The sequence below is a fragment of the Panthera tigris genome, chromosome A2 (genome assembly GCF_018350195.1).
Source record: "Panthera tigris isolate Pti1 chromosome A2, P.tigris_Pti1_mat1.1, whole genome shotgun sequence".
In the NCBI taxonomy this organism is placed as follows: Eukaryota; Metazoa; Chordata; class Mammalia; order Carnivora; family Felidae; genus Panthera; species Panthera tigris.
In genome coordinates this window covers 25,522,244-25,541,457 of record NC_056661.1, presented here as the reverse complement: position 1 = coordinate 25,541,457, position 19,214 = coordinate 25,522,244, and the positions used below count along the sequence as shown (strand labels likewise).

The window sequence follows — 19,214 nt, the reverse complement described above, 5'->3', positions numbered from 1 at the left end:
TAAAAAAACATTTTTTTTGTAGTTGCGAGGTCCGGAGTGACTAAGTTACCTGCTGAAGGTCATACACACATTTCATGAGATGGAGAATAGACAGTGTAGCTTCGCTGAAAGCCAAATAAAGTGTTTCAAGAGGGACTGTGTTGAATATAATTAATATTCTGTGATTAGATGAAAAAACACCTTGAAGATTCAAAAAACAAATTGGGAAGTCACTTCTGTCCACAAATGCTCTATTTGTATCCACTTTTCCTTATCCTACAACTAGAATGCTTACTTACTGGGTATCTAATAATAAGCCATACCTTTCCCCCTGTCTTACCACGAAGAAAATAGACCTTTTCAACTGTGTTCTAAAAGCAGGATGAAGTTTGCAATCATTTGAAATTTCTGTTCCTGTCCTCCCCTCTCCCCACCCACCAAATATTTGATAAGGTGACTGGCTACTGATAGTATATATGCAATGCCAGGCTACAGTATAGGGATGAAAGTCTTTACTTTGTGTTAGCTGGGACTAACCTAAGGAATAAAGAAAATAAGCCTCAGTAGTCCAGTTTATAGAACCCCATTTACAAATATGAATTTTTAAATGGCATTTTTCTTATCTACAGCATTTGCCCTCATGCAACTTTGCAGAGTCCAGTCAATCTTAAATCAGCCTATTTAAAGAAAGATAGAAGCCCTACTAGAAAATGTGACTTTCCTTCAAGCAAACTGATATAATTTAATGCTTAGTCTTTTTTTTTTTTTTTAATGTTTATTTACTTTATTTTGAGGGAGCGGGAGGGTAGAGAGAGTTACAGAGAGAATCCCAAGCAGGCTCCAGTCTCAGTGAGGAGCTGGGCTTGCTCCAACTCACCAACGCTAAGATCATGACCTGAGGTGAGACCAAGAGTTGGACACTTACCTGACTGAGCCACCCAGGCACCCCTTAAACCTGGTTTTGAGACAGATGACTTCTTCTCATACTGTCATACTTCTCTTAGTTTTAAATACATGTATTTTTAATTTTTTTGAAAGGGTAAAACATACCCATGGTGAAAAAAAGGTAATCTTTCCACTGCTGACTCCTATGAATACACAAACACTTATGAATATGTATGTACCTTCCAACTACTTTTTTACACAAATTGGAATATAATGGACCCATGGTTCAGTACCTTCCTCTTTTTGAAAGACGACTTCAAATACCTCCATTTTGACCTCAAACTTTCTATTTGATTACATTCTTCTTTCCAGCTTCTAACTCAGGCAAAAGACCCTGCAGGCAGTGCATCTTGTGATGGGTACCAAAACTACCCCCTTGAGCAATAAAGATTGCCCCGAGGCAGCAAGACCTGCCCTGTGACAATGAACCACCTGGTCTATACTACCTGCCTGCAGCTACCCACTGACCTTTGCGCACATTTTCCTTATATACACTTTCAATTATTTTCAGCACTTTGGAGACTGGCTTTGAGGCCACTGTCTTCCCGTTGTTGGCCTCAGTGAAATAAACACTTGTTTCCCCGCCACTCATCTCTCTGCCTTTGGAGTTTGTCTGGGGCGAGTGACCAAACCTGGTCTGTTTGGGACTCCCAGAGCCTGGTGCTCTTGCACTCCAGTGCTCCAGCTACACTGTCACTGTCTTTTGTCAGTTCTTTCAAGAGAAAGTGTCTCAAAGTATCACAGCTTCCTATAGAAAATTTGATTTGAGGCAGCTCTTCCTGCCCACGGGTCCTGTCCCTGTGCTTTAATAAAATCACCTTTTTTGCACCAAAAAAAAAAAAAAATAATAATAATAATAATAAAAGAATAAAACTTGTTTTGAACTCAACAGATTTGAAAATAATACATAATAAATGGTGTATTTGAAGCTCTCTTTTTATGAGGCTGAATTATAGCATAATTATACACATAAATTATATACATTATTGGGGTGCCTGGATGGCTCAGTCAGTTAAGCCTCCAACTCTTGCTTTAAGCTCAGGTCATGATCTCACAGTTTGTGGGTTCGAGCCTTGCATCAGGCTCCACGCTGACAGTGTGGAACCTGCTTGGGATTCTCTCTCTGTCCTTCTCTTTCTGCCCAACCCCCGCCTCTCAAAATAAATACACTTAAAAAAACTTTTAAAATATATACATTATAATTATATAATTAAAAATTGAGATCAGAAGGCTGAACCAATACCCTGATACCAAAAGCAGAAGCAGCTAATAAAAATCATTGTATTCATCCATTTTCAGTCTATACCAAGGAATACAGGCTAACTTTCACTAATGAAAACTTATGGTTGATGGACTTTTCTTGTTACTTATACATATATCTGCAAAGATTACCATGTGAAGACTAGTTTCTTGTCATTATTTGGTTAATAACATTGGTAGCTAACAATATAATTTATAATATACTTTTATCTTTTTTTACTTAAGGTCAACATGATACTGTAGTTTTGAGTGATAGTACTTAGAAATTTTAAGTAGTACCTGGTGCTATTACCTCAGGGTAATCTGCTACTTCCTTATGTATTCAAAATCTGATAACTTTCATTTGCTTTTGTTTAAGGGACCAATCTCTATTTGTTCCTTTATTTTTTAAAAGTATTTTTAAATGTTTATTTTTGAGAGTGAGAGAGAGAGCAAGAGAGGGGCGGAGGGGGTGGGGACAGAGGATCTGAAGCAGGGCTCCATGCTGACAGCAGAGAACCCTACATGGGGCTTGAATTCAGGAACCACGAGATCATGAGCTGGGCCAAAATTGGCTGTGTAACCAACTGAGCCACCCAGGTGTCCCTCTATTTGTTTCTTTAACTTAAAAAAATTGTTTTTCCAGTTTTATTGAGCTATTAATGACCTATAACATTGCATTAGTCCAAGGTATACAACATGATGATTTGATGATACATGTATATAATTACCACAAAAGTTTAGTTAACATCCATCACCTCACAGTTATACTTTTTTCTCTTGTGATGAGAACTTTTAAGATCTACTCTCTTAGCAACTTTCAAATATACGGTAGAATATTGTTAATTATTGTCACCATGGTTCACATTATATCCCCATAACTTGTTTATCTTATAACTGGAAGTTTTTACCTTTTTCACCATCTCACCTGTTTCCTTCATCTCCCTTCTCTCCACCCTCCCCTTCCCTCTGGCAACCACCAATCTGTTCAGTTTTTTTTTTTTTTTAAGACTCTACATATAAGTGAGATCATACAGTATTTGTCTATTGGTCTTTTAATGCCCTCAATGTCTATCCATGTTGTTACAGATGGCAGGATTTCCCTTTTTTTTTTTTTTTTTTTTTTTAATATTTTCAATGTTGGGGCGCCTGGGTGGCTCAGTCAGTTAAGCCTCAGATTTCGGCTCAGGTCATGATCTCACGGTTTGTGAGTTCGAGCCCATGTCAGTCTCTGTGTGGACAGCTCAGAGCCTGGAATCTGCTTCAGATTCTGTGTCTCCCTCTCTCTGCCCCTCCCCTGCTCACTCTCTGTCTCTCTGTCTCTCAATAATAAATAAACGTTAAAAAAATTTAAAAAATTTTTTCAATGTTTATTTTTGAGAGAGGGAGAGAGAGAGGGAGAGAGAGAATGAGCTGGGAAGGGGCAGAAAGAGAGGGAGACATAGAATCCAAAGTAGGCTCGGCTGTCAGCACTGAGCCCAATATGGGGCTCGAACTCACGAACTGTGAGATCATGACCTGAGCTGACGTCTTGATGCTCAACCAACTGAGCCACCCAGGCTACCCCAGGATTTCCGTTTTTTATTGCTGAATAGTGTTCTAATATCTATATATCTGTCTTTCTATATCACATTTTCTTTATCCATTTATTCTTAGATGGACACTTACACTTAGGTTGTTTCCATGTCTTGGCTATTGTAAGTAATGTTGCAGTGAACAGGAGGGTGCAGATAGTGATTCTCTTTCCTTTAGGTACACACCCAGAAGTGGAATTGCTGGATCATAAGGTAGTTGTATTTCTAGTTTTTTGAAGAATCTGAATACTGTATTCTGTAGTGGTTGTATCATTTTACGTTCCCACCAGCAGTGCTAAGTATTTCTTTTATTTTAAAAGTTATTGTGATATATAATGGTTATATTATTATATATACTTTTACTATATAGCATAGTATATGTAATATATGATATAGTTATATAATTTAATATAAGGTATATGCAATTTAGCTCCATAAAGAACTTAAGCATATGGACTCATTTCTGTGCTATCCCATTTTTAATTTTGAAAGGAATAATGCATAGTATAAAGCATAGTAAGTTAGTCTCAGAAGTTCTCTTAGCATGTTCAACATTTAATAAGTGGAAGAAACGTTTTGTATAGTATTAGAGAATCACACTTTGGTGTCATGTCCATAAGTGCTTTTAAATAATCAAGGCCTTGTGAAATAAAATCTGCTCTCATAAATAATATTTCTAACCCTTAGACTAAGAAATAGAGTTTTTAAGGAGGAATTTTAAGCTGCAAATTATATATATATATAGATAACTTTTTTTTTCAAAGCAGAAGTTTTATTAAAATCCCAGCTGGCTGTTTTGCAGAAATTGACAAACCGATCCTAATATTTATATGGAAATGCAAAGGACGTAGAAGAGTTAAAATCACTACTTTCTATAAAAGAACAAAATTGAAGGACTGACACTACCCAATTTTAAAACTATAACCATTCTTAATAAAGCTGCAGTAATCAAGACAGTGTGGCATTGGTATAAAAATAGACATGTAGATCAATGGAACAGAATTGAGTGTCTAGAAATAAACCCTTACATTATGGTCAACTTCTTTCTTTCTTTCTTTCTTTCTTTCTTTCTTTCTTTCTTTCTTTCTTTCTCTTTTTTGTTGTCAATTCTTTTTCAACAAACATGCCAAGGCAATTCAGTGGGGAAAAGACAACTTTTAAAAAAAAATGATACTGGAACAATTATATATCTACATGCAAAAAAAAAAATGAACTTGGATCCATACCTCTCACCAAATATAGAAATTTACTGTAAATAGATCATAGATCTAAATATAAAACCTAAACCTAGAGGAAAATATAGGAGAAAATCTTCATGACCTTGTCTTTCATACGTCATAACCTCAAATGCATGACCCATAAAGAAAAAAAGTATCTTGAGTTTGATTTTATAAAAGATTAAAGACTTGCTTTTCAAAAGACATCATTAAGAAGATGAAAAGGTAAGCTATAGACCAAGAGAATGTGTTTGCAAATTATCTGATAAAGGACTTGTATTTAAAATATAAAGAACTCTTACAACTAACTGATAAAAAAGTTAAATAATCCAATTTAAAATGGATGAAAGGTATGAATAGACATTTCATCAAAAAAAGATACGTTAGTGGATAATAAGCATATAAAAAGATGTTCAACATCATTAGTATTTAGGGAAATGCAAATTAAAAACACAAGATACCACAATGTGCTCCCTAGAATGGCTGTAATAAAAAAAAAATACATGATGCCAAGTGTTGGCAAGGATATGGAGAAATTGGACCCCTTATATACTGCTGGTAGGAATATAAAATCTTTTAGCCACTTTGGAAAACAGTTTGACAGTTTCTTAAAAGGTTAAACATAGCCTTACCATTCAACACAGTAATTCCACTCTAGGTTTCTACTGATGAGAAGTGAAAATGTATGTTCATCCACACACCCGTACGTGAATGTCACGGTTATTCATAATAGCTCCAAACTGGAATCAATACAAATATACATCAACTGGTGAATGGATAAACCAAATATGACATATATATATAATGGAGGACTATTTGGCAATGAAAATGAACTTTTGTTACGTACTACACTTGGATGAATCTCAAACATATTATCATTAAGTGGAAGAAGCCAGCCACAAAAGACTATATAATTTTTTATTCCACTTATTTGAAAATTTCAGAAATTGTAAATCTGTAGAGGCCAAAAGCAAATCAGTGGTTGCCTGGGCTGGATGTGGGAGTGGGGATTGACTGCATATGAGCCCAAGGGAACTTTGTGCAGTGATGGAAATGTTTTTGATCTGAGTCTTGGTAATGGTTGTACAACTCTCTACATTTGCTAAAAAAATCATTGCTGGGGGCATCAGGCTAGCTCAGTCAGTAGAGCATGCGACTCTTGATCTAAAGGTTGTAAGTTCAAGCCCCACATTGGGTGTAGAGATTACTTAAAACATAAAATATTTTTTAAAAATTAAATGTTTACAACTAGGAAATAGCATTGAATTATATACTTTAAAATGGTAAGTTTTACAGTGTATAAATTATACCTCCATAAAGCTGCTTAAAAAAAGATATGCATTGTATTAGGGTTTAATGAGGGAAGTGGAACCAGATGTTATATATCCCTTATATACATCCATATGTATGTATATGTGTATATATGGATTTATTACAAGGAATTAGCTTATGCAATTGTGGGGACTGGTTAAGCAAGTCCAACATCTATAGGGCAGGCTGTCAGGAAGGAAACATCCAGACAGGAGAGAGCAATTATAAACCTAACTGCTTGTTAAGAGTCTGACTCAGTGCATGCCTAAACCTTCTCTTTGAAAGGATTTCCACTGATTAAGTCAGACCCACACAGATACTCTCTCTAGTTTAACATCAATTTATTAGGGATTTGAATTGTACTTGCAAAATCTCTTTATTGCAGCACTAGAATAGTGTTTGATTGAATAACTGGGAGAAGATGTGGGTATAATACAAAAGACTGCTGTCTTCTCTTAAGTCCACAGCTTTAGTTTAGCTTAAGCAAATGTCAAAAAAAAAATCACATATTTATATAAGTATTTTGTTTTCTACAGGAAGACAGTTTCCTATTACAAGCTACAAGGATATTTAACCTGTTCATCCACTCACCTGCATGTTTTCAAAGGACCTGCTGTGTGCCAGACATACAAGTTAGGCTGTACTCTAAAAACAATTCTTTACATTACTAGCACATAAAAGATGCTCAAATATTTGTTGAATGAATATGCCATCAATATACCACCAGGACTTACTCACCCCCCAATTTTATTTATGCACATGATGTTTGTGTAGGCTCTTATCATTTAGATGGAGTATCCATTGTGCAGCCTCAAATAGCAAAGTTTCACGTTTCTATCTCCAAGCATACACGCAAAATTGGCACACTGTAACCTTTTTTATGAAGGATTTCCTGAAAGAAAAGTGCTGTATAAACAAATATCAAATATAGAAACAAACTAACCCATATTGCTGATTGTTTACAGTGAAGTCACTGTGGGGACGCTAGAAGACTTGATCCTCCTGTGAGAGCGAGTGTGTACATAATCCTATTTTCCAACACATCCAAATTTCCAGTCTTGCAGTTTTCCACAACTTGAAGATCCTGATTCCCTGGACCCGTTCCAAGGGAAGGCAGTTAGGTAAAAAAATCTCATTCACTCACCCTCCATTCGTGATTAATTAGTAACGAACTGAGTAATGAATTATTGTGGCAGGTGATCCTAGTCTGTTGCAGCTGAGCATGTGCCCTCTCCAGGCAACCTCTACCCAGTCTCTCCAGCCGCAACCGCGACAGTTTCCATGGCGACAACTTTGTTTGTACGCTACAGGCGACGGCCCAGCTCTTTCCGAGCGGTGGGATTCCCAGAGGTTTCACACTTTGTTTTTCCTCTTCCTTTCACCAGAGAAGAAACTAAGTAACTGAACCGTTTGCCTCTCGTCTGCGCAGCTGGGAAGTGGTGAAAAGCAATCAGATAGGTACTTCTTGTCCTCAGCTTTTCTCTTCCCTCTTCTCCCAGAGCCGAAGGTCTCTAGCTGGGTGCCGACAGAAATACTCTTTTTCAAGGCAGGAATCTGCGCATTCGGTGGGCGTTGACGGCAAAAACAGCTGGTATCACAGTTAATTATTCAACATTTACATGACACTTTAGATTTCTTGTGCGTTAAGTATGCCTGTTGTTGTTTGGCCACCGTATCACTTCCTAGGAAGGAGCAAGACTAAGATAGAATATTGATGTTTAAAAATCTTAATGATGTCAAGCATCAGCTTCTTTGGGAGAGGGATTATACCTGAACAACTGGATTTTTTGGTAGTGGTGTTGGTGGTGGTGGTGGTTTGCATTTTAGAGAACAATTTGAACCCAGGATTTTAGAACTGAAGGGGTATTTAGAGAGTGTCTAATCCAGTTCCTCAATTTCATCCTGGGGGAAACTGAAACCATAACTGGGAAGTGACTGGATTCATTTCTTCGTAGCAAGTGGGATGTGGAGCTGTAACAGGAATCCCTCCCAGTTACCTCAACTGTCGTTCTTTAAACTAACACCAAACTTGGGAGGAAGATCTCAAAAGGTCTGGAATTTTTGGAATTGATATCTAAGATATGCTATGAGTATATCGAGGCTAACATTTACAATAACTGCTTTATAGGTCTTTTCTCCTCAGAGTATAAAGTATTTTAATCTTTAGGAGACCAAAATGTCGGATGGAAACAAAGCTGTCATTGCAGCAGAAAAGGAAGCTCTGAACTTGAAGTTACCTCCTATTGTGCGCCCCCCTGAAAACATAGGTGTTGATACACCAGCACAAAGTAAACTGCTGAATTACAGAAGATATAAGGAGCAGCAGAAGACAATTAATCAGTTAGTGTAAGTAGCATATTGGTAAGTAATTCTTTGGAATTCAAGTGAAATAATTAGTGTTCATATTCTTATAAAAAAAAACTTTATGTAGGTTGTTAAGGGGCAAATGTTCAGTTAGGGAAACAATTTAAAAAGTAATCACAAAGTTAATGTTATATATCACTATATGTATATATCTTATATGTCACTATATATAGCGACTATATCTATGTATCTAATATATATGTTATACATATATATGTCACTGTATCTATAGTTAATATAGTGATTGTGCTAATCACTGCTTATTCTAAGCATTGTTTTTTTATCACTTCACCCTGTATTTCTCACAACTACCCTATAAAATAGGTACTATTCTTATCACCTCTAGTTTATAAACGTAGGTCTACTCAATGTTTTAGTTCACTTAGAGAATAAAGAACAAGGTGCCTTAGGAGTTACATATTGTTCTTACTCCAAATCCTTTCATCGTCTTCCATTGTTATGTTGAACTACTTGCAGTTCCAGGAGTATATTTTTCACAGTTTAGTGAAAAAACAAATTTCATAATTGCTCCCTGCAATTTCCTTCACTGGAAAATGTCTGCCTGAATATTTATACTAGTTCTTCAAGGCTTACTTTATGGATCATCTCCTCTGGAAAGCTGTTTCCTAATCCCCTTTGTACAGCTTTAATTTTTATTATGTATTTCTTTTACATCAATTTATTTAGTAGATATTAACTACCAACTGTTACACAGACATTGTGCTTGTTACTAGGGAGACCATAGAGAATACAACAGAAGGGAGTCTTTAAGATGCTTATATTTTAGTGGGAGGAGACATAGTAAACATTTAAAAACAAACAAACAAAAAGAGTATGTTAACCTTTTAAGTGATGTTGAGCACTGTGAAGATATGAGATTGTGAGATAGAGAGGGAAGGTGTTCTAGGAACATCACAGGAAAGTTCTGTGGAGATGATATTTAAGTAGAAATCTAAAGAATAGGAAGGTTTTTGTTTTTTGGTTAAAAAAATTTTTTTAACATTTATTTATTATTGAGAGACAGAGAGACTCAGAGTGTGAGCAGGGGAGGGGCAGAGAGAGAGGGAGACACAGAACCTGAAGCAGGCTCCAGGCTCTGAGCTGTCAGCACAGAGCCTGACATGGGGCTCGAACTCACAAATCATGCAAGATCATGACCTGAGCTGAACTCAGCCGCTTAACTGACTGAGTCACCCAGGCGCTCTTAAGAATAGGAAGTTTTTCATTTAAATAAACATGAGAACAGCACTCTAGCAAAGGAGATAGCAAGCACTGAAAGTCCTGGTATATGAATGCTTTCGCATGTCCTGGGAACTGACAAAGGCCAGGGTCACTAGAGTATCAGGGGCCTGGGGAAGAGTGATACCAGGTAAAGGTGGAGAGAAAGGTGGGGGCAGATTGTGAAAGGTTTTGTAAGCCATGATAATTAATTCAGATTCCACTTTAAGTACAATGGAAGCCATTGAAATGTTTTAAACTGGGACATGATATGAAATTCACTCTGGCTATTAAGAATAGACTGAAGTGGGGAAAGGGAGAAAGCGAGAGTAGTAGGAAACAAGGAGACCAGGTGGGATGCTTTTGTAGTAGCAGAGATGAGAGCTTACAGTGGTTTGATAAGGCTGGAAACAGGGCAGGAGGAGAGAACTAAATTTGCAGGGGATATGTTTGGATCCAGAATCAGTAGAACTTGCTATTGGATTGACTTTGGTAACAAGGTGGATGGTAGTGTTTATATCTGTAAAGAATCAGAGGTCCAGGAGATTGGGGAGGTAGTTTTTGAAGTTGAGGAGCTTATGTGACATCTAAGGGGAAATATGTTAAGTAGGCAGATGGATATATAAGAGTAAAGATCTAGGCTAAAGATACAAATTTGGGAACCAACAGAATGTAGATAATTGTTAAAGCTATGGGGAATAGTTCAAATCACCTAGAGAGAGCAAACAGAGAGGAGAAGAAGGCCCAGAACTAAGCTTCTAGGATGGAGCTAGAATGTATTATGCTAAGAGAAATAAGCCAATCAGAGAAAGACATACCATATGATTTCACTCATATGTGGAATTTAAGAAACAAAACAGATGAACATATATGAGAAGGGAGAAAAAAAGGAGGAGTGAGGGAGACAAATCTCAAGAGACTCTTAACAACAGAGAACAAACTGAGGGTTGATGGAGGGAGGTGGGTGGGGGGATGGGTTAGATGGGTGATGGGCACTAAAGAGGGCACTTGTTGGGATGAGCACTGGGTGTTGTATGTAAGTAATGGATCACTAAATTCTATGCCTGAAACTAATATTGCACTGTATGTTAACTAACTAAAAATTAAATAAAAATTAAAAAGAAGGAATTATATTTAAATCTTCAGTGCAGAAGGGTCAATCAGCAAATAGATTGAGGAAGTATGACTTCCTCAACTACACAATGTATTGTTGTTTCTGAGTCGCTCCTCTCTTCTACTTTCACATGTCTAAGGGCAGAGATCTCTCTTGGAAGTAAATTAAAAAGAAATAAATTTAAAAAACCATTATTGCACTATATGCTAATTAACTTGGATGTAAATTATAAATAAATAAATAAAAATTTCAAAAAAGGGCAGAGATCTCAACAAAAAAGCACAGTGTCTGGCATGTTATTGTTGGTGAACTGAATGAGTGAATAAATGAATTTTTAAAAAATATATATAAAAAATATGTATTTTTATTTGAGAGAGAGAGAGCATGAGTGGGGGAGAGGGGCAGAAGGAAAGAGAGAGAGAGAGAAAATCTTAAGTGGGCTCCACACTCAGTGCAGAGCCTGATGCACAGGGCTCGATCCTACCACCCTGGGATCATGACCTGAGCTGAAATCAAGAGTCAGACACTCAACTGCTCCACCGACTGAGCCACCCAGGCACCCTGAATAAATGAATTTTTAAAAGAGGAACGTAACTGTATGCTTTGTATAGACATATAAGTAGTACCTCTCTCATTTGGGTGCTTAATAAAAAAAAAATAGTGCCTCAAAATTGCCTTAAGCATAGTGCTTTATTAATACTGAGATTAGAATTGCCATTGTTTATTTAGGGAAAATTCATTTGCAATTAAAGTTTTTTATACCAGAAACATTTTTTTTCCCTGGAAAACTGTGGATTTTGTTTCTTCATCTCTTTCTACCTCTACCTATTAGGATATAGAGATGAGATTTCCCTGGGTCGAAGATGGGGTGAAGTCTGTTGATAGAGTTCCAGGACTGAGACAGGATGTAAGTTATCTTGGGCAGAACTGGGCCCCTCCTGTGGCCAGTGTCTGGGAACACTTAGCTGAGACAAAATCATTTTATAGCTTTCCAGAGTCCCAGGAATGAGTTACTTCTTCCTTGGCCACTATCTCCATCTTGATTTAGACCAACCTTTTTCTCCTTCACTGCACTGTACTCCTTCACTGCATCTCTCACACAGTCTTTTGAAATTATCCAATTTTTGTTTATTTATTTGTTTGTGATTGTCAACATACAAAGCAAAAACAGGCAGGGAATGAAAAGGCTCACTTGTATATTCTTCTCAACTCTTTGTATGTATAGCCAGTAGGAGAAAACACACCCCAGGAAACTGTTGCTATCTTAAAGGATGGCTTTTCTTATATAATGAGCTCAAGGAGGTCAGGCATATATTTGCTGGGATAATTGGAGTGCAAGTCAGCGAGTGCCAGCTAGCATACCAAAGTATAAGGCAAATTCCTTGAAAGTATGGATCGCTGAGAGCTAGGCTATTCAGGGAAATAATGATGGATGAAAGGAAGTCTGGCTTGCACCTTGATGATTAATAAAGAAAAGAGGAATGAAGTTATCCCAGCCACATTTTCTATTTCATGTGAAAATGCCTTTGGAATTTTAGTTTAGTCAGATTCAGTAAGATTCAACATGGAAATGAAGCTACTCAAAAAAACCAATTCAGGGGTTCCTGGCTGGGTAAGTCGGTAGAGCATGGGACTCTTGATCTTGCAGTCAAGAGTTCAAGTTCCACATTGGGCATAGAGCCTACCTTAAAAAAAAAAAAAAGCAAATTCAGTCTTATGCTGCTTTAATAAATGTAGAATTCTAGAATGGTAAAAAATTTTCACTCTGCACTGATCAAACAACATCTGTAGTTCTGGGGTCACGCTTTAAGAGGGATATTGATAAACCATAACAGCCATAGAAGAGAGAGGAATTTTGAAACTATCCCATCTTTAAAGGAGGCTGATTTGCTTAATGGAGTATAGACTGGCATCACACAGGCTTGGGTTCATACCCTGTCTCTGCAGCTTATTAGCCATGCATGAATTTGGCAAGTTAGATAACTACTTATCATCATCTTCCTATCTGTAAGATGGAGGTAAGAATAGTGCTTTTCTCTTAGAATTTAATGAGAGTTAAAGGAGATCCATGTACTTACAGATCTTAAGCTAATGCCTAGAACATAAGCTCACAGTAAGTGGTAACTTTTATTGGTAGTAATAGTTGAAAGAACTGGACGAGTACCATCAAGTTTTGAAGGGCAACAGAAAAAAAAATATGACTCTTTATGTATAGCTCTGGAGAATAAAAGTTACAAGGATACAACTCAATTTAAAAATAAACTAGCTGACAATAAATTGGGCTACCTCAGAAAGTGATGAAAGCCATCTCCCTCACTCATCTCAGGGTACAACTTGATGTTTTTGAGAGTATTCATGTATCAAATAAGGTACTGAATTAGATATACAAGGTTTTTTCCAAATCCACTATTCTGATCATTCCACAGATATTTATTGACTTTGATGGACATTATCTAAGTGTTGTGCATAGAGCAATGAACAAAGCAGACATGGTCCTTGTCTCTCTGGAGCTTACCAATCTATGTTTATGGTTCTGGTGGCCATCTTTTCCTTGAAATTCATTCTGGTTCTCCACCTGCCTCTCTGACCACATCTTTGCCTCCTTCAATTGTGATTTTTTTCTCATTCCTGTCATGCTTGGCGTCCTCCAATCTTCTTTCTCAGGTCTCTTTTCTTTTCCTTGTATTCTCTGCTTTGGCCATCTTCTCCAGTGTATTAACCTTTACAAACTAGTAGATTTATCTTCCTAAAAATGTTTCCATGCTCAAAAACTCTCAGCAGCTCCCATTGTCTATTGAATAAAAAAACCTGCTATTTGAGGCCCTTATTTGGATATTCCAGTCCATTTCTCCAAACTTATCTTCATCTGATCCCATAACCTCTGAGCATATTAGACAACTTCCCACTACTCCCTGTTTTTTCCTTTGATCATTCCCTTGCCTTCCTGTTTCTCAGGAGAGTCTTGTGTTTCAGATCCATCTACCCAGGAAAACTACATCTCTACCTGAAATCCTTTCTTTTATTTAAAGCTCATTGTAAATGCCAACTTGTTCATGTAGCCTTTACAGATACCTCCAGGTAGAAGTGAACTTGTCCCCTCCTCTGAACCATCAGAGTCCCATGCCTTTCATGTGGTACCTGTTTTTATCTCCTCACCATTTCAGTTTATAAATTCCTTGAGATTTGTTGTTGTTATATATATTTTTAAAAGATGTCTTTATTTTGAGAGAGAGAGAGAGAGAGAGAAAGAGAGCACAAGGGCACTTGAGCAGGAGAGGGGCAGAGAGAGAGGGAGAGAGAAAATCCCAAGCAGGCTCCGTGCTGTCAGCATAGAGCCAGTCATGGGGTTTGAATTCGATTTACGAACTGGGAAATCATGACCTGAGCCGAAACCAAGAGTCAGATGCTCAACCAGCATCTGACCACTAGCTCACCAGTCAGGTGCTCCTATTGGTGTTATACTTTAATAAAACCTAGTAGAGTGTCTTGCATAATATAAGCGTTGAATAAATATTTGGTGACAGATGGATTAGATGATGATATAACTTTATTTAAAGAGGAAATTATATTTTATAGATGATAAATTCCAACATTCAAATTGTTTATTGAGTACTTACTGTGCGCCAAATACTATTCTGGACATTTAGAGACAAGGAAATGAGTAAAACAATCTACAGCATGTAATATGTCAAATAGTGGTAAGTTCTATGAAGCAAGGTGAGGATGAAAGGATTGGATAGTGAAGGAAGTGCTACCTAATATAAGGGGTAAGATAAGGCTTCTCTGACAGAGTGGCATTTGAATAGGCACAATACACATGACGGCCCACTAGACATGAGGATTAACTCAAAATTTGTCCATAAGTTTTTATTGAAAAAAAATTTCATTTTTACTTTTAGTCTCATTCTTTTACAGTATACATGAATAATTTGAAAACTAAGGATTTGTTTCTTATAGAAAATTCAGAGGCACCTGGGTGACTCAGTAGATTGAGCAACTGACTCTTGATTTTAGCTCAGGTTATGATACCAAGGTTGTGGGATTGAGTCTCTCCCTGGGTGTGGAGCCTGCTTGAGATTTTCTCTCTCCCTCTCCCTCTTCCCCTCCCCCATGCTCTCTCTCTCAAAAAAACAGAGAGAAAGAGAGAGAGAGGGAGAGAGAGAAAAATTCAGTAAGATAAAGAACTCTTGAATATCTCTTGTTTTTTTAAAAATATAATTTATTGTCAAGTTAGCTAACATACAGTGTATACAGCGTGCTCTTGGTTTTGGAGGTAGATTCCCGTGACTCATCGCTTACATATAACACCCAGTGCTCATCCCAACAAGTGCCCTCCTCAATGCCCATCAACCATTTTCCCCTCTCCCCCGCCCCCCATTGAATATCTCTTCTTTAAGTATAATTGAAAAGATGTTCAAATTGTAATGCTTATTATTATTATCATTATTATTATTATTGAAGTAAACTCTACCCCCCCCTTGCAGTTCAAATAATGGCCCCAAGGTCATGAGTGACATGCTCTACCGACTGAGCCAGCCAGACACTCTTAAACTGTAATGTTTTAATATATTCTAATGTTATCTTCAAGAGAATCAGACATTTTTTTAATAGCTAATGATTTTATTATTATTTTTTTTAGTAATAGCACCAACAGATGCCATGAATTTATTGAAGGGTTCTATATAAGCAATTGCATTTATTTTTTTAATATAATTTATTGTCAAGTTGGCTAACATACATTATGTACAGTGTGCTCTTGGTTTTTGGGGTAGATTCCCGTGTTACATACAACACCCAGTGCTCATCCCAACAAGTACCCTCCTCGATGCCCATCACCCATTGTCTCCTCTCCCCCACACCCCCATCAACCCTCAGTTTGTTCTCTGTATTTAAGAGTTTCTTAGGGTTTGTTTCCCTCTCTCTCTGTTTGTAACTATTTTTTCCCTTCCCTTCCCCCCATGGTCTTCTGTTAAGTTTCTCAAGATCCACATATGAATGAAAACATATGATATCTGTCTTCCTCTGACTGACTTATTTCATTTAGAATAATACCTTCCAGTTCCATCCACATTGATGCAAATGGCATGATTTCATTCTTTCTCATTGCCAAGTAGTATTCCATTGTATATATATATAAACCACATCTTCTTTATCCATTCTTCAGTTGATGGACATTTAGGCTCTTTCCATAATTTGGCTATTGTTGAAAGCGCTGCTGTAAACATTGGGGTACATGTGCCCCTATGAATCAGCACTCCTGTATCCTCTGGATAAATTCCTAGTAGTGTTATTATTGCTGGGTCGTAGGGTAGTTCTATTTTTAATTTTTTGAGGAAGCTCCACACTGTTTTCCGGAGCAGCTACACCAGTTTGCATTCCCACCAACGGTGCAAGAGGGTTCCCATTTCTCCACATCCTCGCCAGCATCTGTTGTTTCCTGAGTTGTTAATTTTAGCTACTCTGACTGGTGTGAGGTGGTATCTCAGTGCGGTTTTGATTTGTATTTCCCTGATGATGAGTGATGTTGAGCATCTTTTCATGTGTCTGTTGGACATCTGGATGTCTTCTTTGGAAAAGTGTCTATTCATGTCTTTTGCCCATTTCTTTACTGGATTATTTGTTTTTCAGGTGTTGAGTTTGGTAAGTTCTCTATAGATTTTGGATACTAAGCCTTTATCCGATATGTCATTTGTAAATATCTTTTCCCATTGCATCAGTTGCCTTTTAGTTTTGTTGATTGTTTCCTTTGCATTGCAGAAGTTTTTATCTTGATGAGGTCCCAATAGTTTGTTTTTGCTTTTAATTCCCTTGCCTTTGTAGATGTGTTGAGCAAGAAGTTGCTGTGGCTGAGGTCAAAGAGGTTGTTGCCTGCTTTCTCCTCTAGGGTTATGATGGTTTCCTGTCTCACATTTAGGTATTTCATCCATTTTGAGTTTATTTTTGTGTATGGTGTAAGAAAGTGGTCTAGTGTCATCCTTCTGCATGTTGCTGTCCAGTTCTCCCAACACCATTTGCTAAAGAAACAGTCTTTTTCCATTGGATATTCTTTCCTGCTTTGTCAAAGATTAGTTGGCCATACTTTTGTGGGTCCACTTCTGGGTTCTCTATTCTATTCCATTGGTCTATGTGTCTGTTTTTGTGCCAATACCATACTGTCTTGATGATTACAGCTTTGTAGTAGAGGCCAAAGTCTGGGATTGTGATGCCTCCCACTATGGTTTTCTTTTTCAATATTACTTTGGCTATTTGGGGTCTTTTGTGGTTCCATACAAATTTTAGGATTGTTTGTTCTAGCTTTGAGGACAACGTTGGCGCAATTTTGATTGGGATTGCATTGAATGTGTAGATAGCTTTGGGTAGTATTGACATTTTAACAGTATTTATTCTTCCAATCCATGAGCATGGAATGTTTTTCCATTTCTTTGTGTCTTCTTCAATTTCCTTCATAAGTGTTCTATACTTTTCAGCATACAGATCTTTTCTATCTTTGGTTAGGTTTATTCCTGCATATTTTATGGTTCTTGGTGCAATTGTAAATGGGATTAATTTCTTGATTTCTCTTTCTGTTGCTTCATTATTGGTGTATAGAAATGCAACCGATTTCTGGGGTGCCTGGGTGGCTCAGTCGGTTAAGCGTCCGACTTCGGCGCAGGTCATGATTTCGCGGTCCGTGAGTTCCAGCCCCGCGTCGGGCTCTGTGCTGGCAGCTCGGAGCCTGGAGCCTGTTTCAGATTCTGTGTTTCCCTCTCTCTCTGACCCTCCCCCGTTCATGCTCTGTCTCTCCCTCTCTCAAAAATAAATAAATGTTAAAAAAAAAAAATTAAAAAAAAAAAAGAAATGCAACCGATTTCTGTACATTGATTTTGTACGCTGCGCCTTTGCTTAATTCATGTATCAGTTCTAGCAGCCTTTTGGGGAAGTCTTTTGGGTTTTCCATGTAGGGTATCATGTTGGAGTCAGACATTTTTTAACTATAAATTTCAGAATTGATGGAGCCAAAAGAAGTTTAGACAGAACACTGGGTAAAAGAACACTGCCAACACCAGAGCCAGATTATCCTCTAACTGTAAGTTTATGTTTTCTCTTTAAAAAGTTTGTCCTTATACAATTTTAATTCTTATTTACTTTAAGTCAATCGCAACATAACTAGTATTTTTAAGAGAATAATACGTACATTTAAATCACTTAGAATTTTTTCTCCTTGATTTAATTATGTCTTATTTGTTTGCTTTTGACAGATGACCAGTGAAATTAAAAAGAAAGGAGTGAGTTCAATTTTTTATATTTCTCTTTTTGAAAATGTTCAAAGAAATTATTGCAAAGTAACTCCTTCTAAGACCACCTGCTAATAAGACCCATTCTAGAAGAGAAAAAATATTTAGAAACTGAGATTTTAATTTTCTGTAAAGGAACAAACATGTCATGGATGACAAATATGGGATTTAAGAATTATATTTTTGTTGCCATTTGTTATTTGAGAATTAGTTGTAAATGTTTTAGTTCCTATTTCAAAAAGTGGGAAAAAATTGAAAAATTGCAGTTATAAAGGAAATGCATTTCCCTTTTCATTGTTCTGATATTGATATAATGATGATTACTTATTGAGAATCCAGAGGGTGCTAGACACATGATAGGTGCTGGATTTTAAAAAATGTCACTGACTGCATGGGTGACAACATGGGCCTGTGGTATAATTGGTGGAAGATGATAACATGTAAAATGTATTTAACAGCAAAGGATATGGAAACTTATGCAGCTGTCTACACAAAAGAGAAATTCATGCAGCATGTTCCCAGATGGGAGTACAGGCTTTCCAAGTCTCTTCAAGTTCCTATTGGGGATGATACCTCCCTGTATTGAGGATCTTTGGGAGAACCTAATTTTATCTACTCTAAGTTTTTTCTTTTCTTTTCTTTTCTTTTCTTTTCTTTTCTTTTCTTTTCTTTTCTCTCTTCTCTTCTAAATTTCCTTTCTCTCTCTCTCTTTCTTTCTTTCTTCCTTTCTTTCTTTCTTTCTTTCTTTCTCTATGGTCTTCTTCCTTCACTTTCTCCCTCCCAAATTTTCTGGAGACTTTGGCTCTGTATTTGCCTCTTTAATAGATACAAGAACTGATACAAAGCATTCATAAATATTTAACATGAGGTTGGGTGAATTGCAGAATGTACCTGTGTGTATGCACTTAGCATCCTCACTCTTTGTCCAGAGTTCTTGCCTTCTAGTGTCTTACAATCTAAAACAGGCAGCTGGGCATGG

The 19,214-nt window shown here is 37.1% G+C and overlaps 1 protein-coding gene across 12 annotated transcripts in view; it reads left to right on the top strand.

Annotated features, from left to right (window-relative positions):
* The first annotated feature begins 7,610 nt into the window (after positions 1-7,610).
* Positions 7,611-19,214, top strand: part of DNAH12 (dynein axonemal heavy chain 12) — a 210,872-nt gene continuing 199,268 nt past the window's right edge. For 11 of the 12 annotated variants that reach the window (XM_042979211.1, XM_007084416.3, XM_042979213.1 and 8 more), the window contains exons 1-4: positions 7,611-7,723; positions 8,433-8,611; positions 17,946-18,027; positions 18,200-18,226. In XM_042979211.1, coding sequence (XP_042835145.1) covers positions 8,442-8,611; positions 17,946-18,027; positions 18,200-18,226 — 279 coding nt within the window. In that variant the 5' untranslated portion in view covers positions 7,611-7,723; positions 8,433-8,441. Of the gene's footprint in view, positions 7,724-8,432; positions 8,627-17,945; positions 18,028-18,199; positions 18,227-19,214 lie in introns of those variants that run through there. The other variant, XM_042979214.1, reaches the window with a different exon arrangement.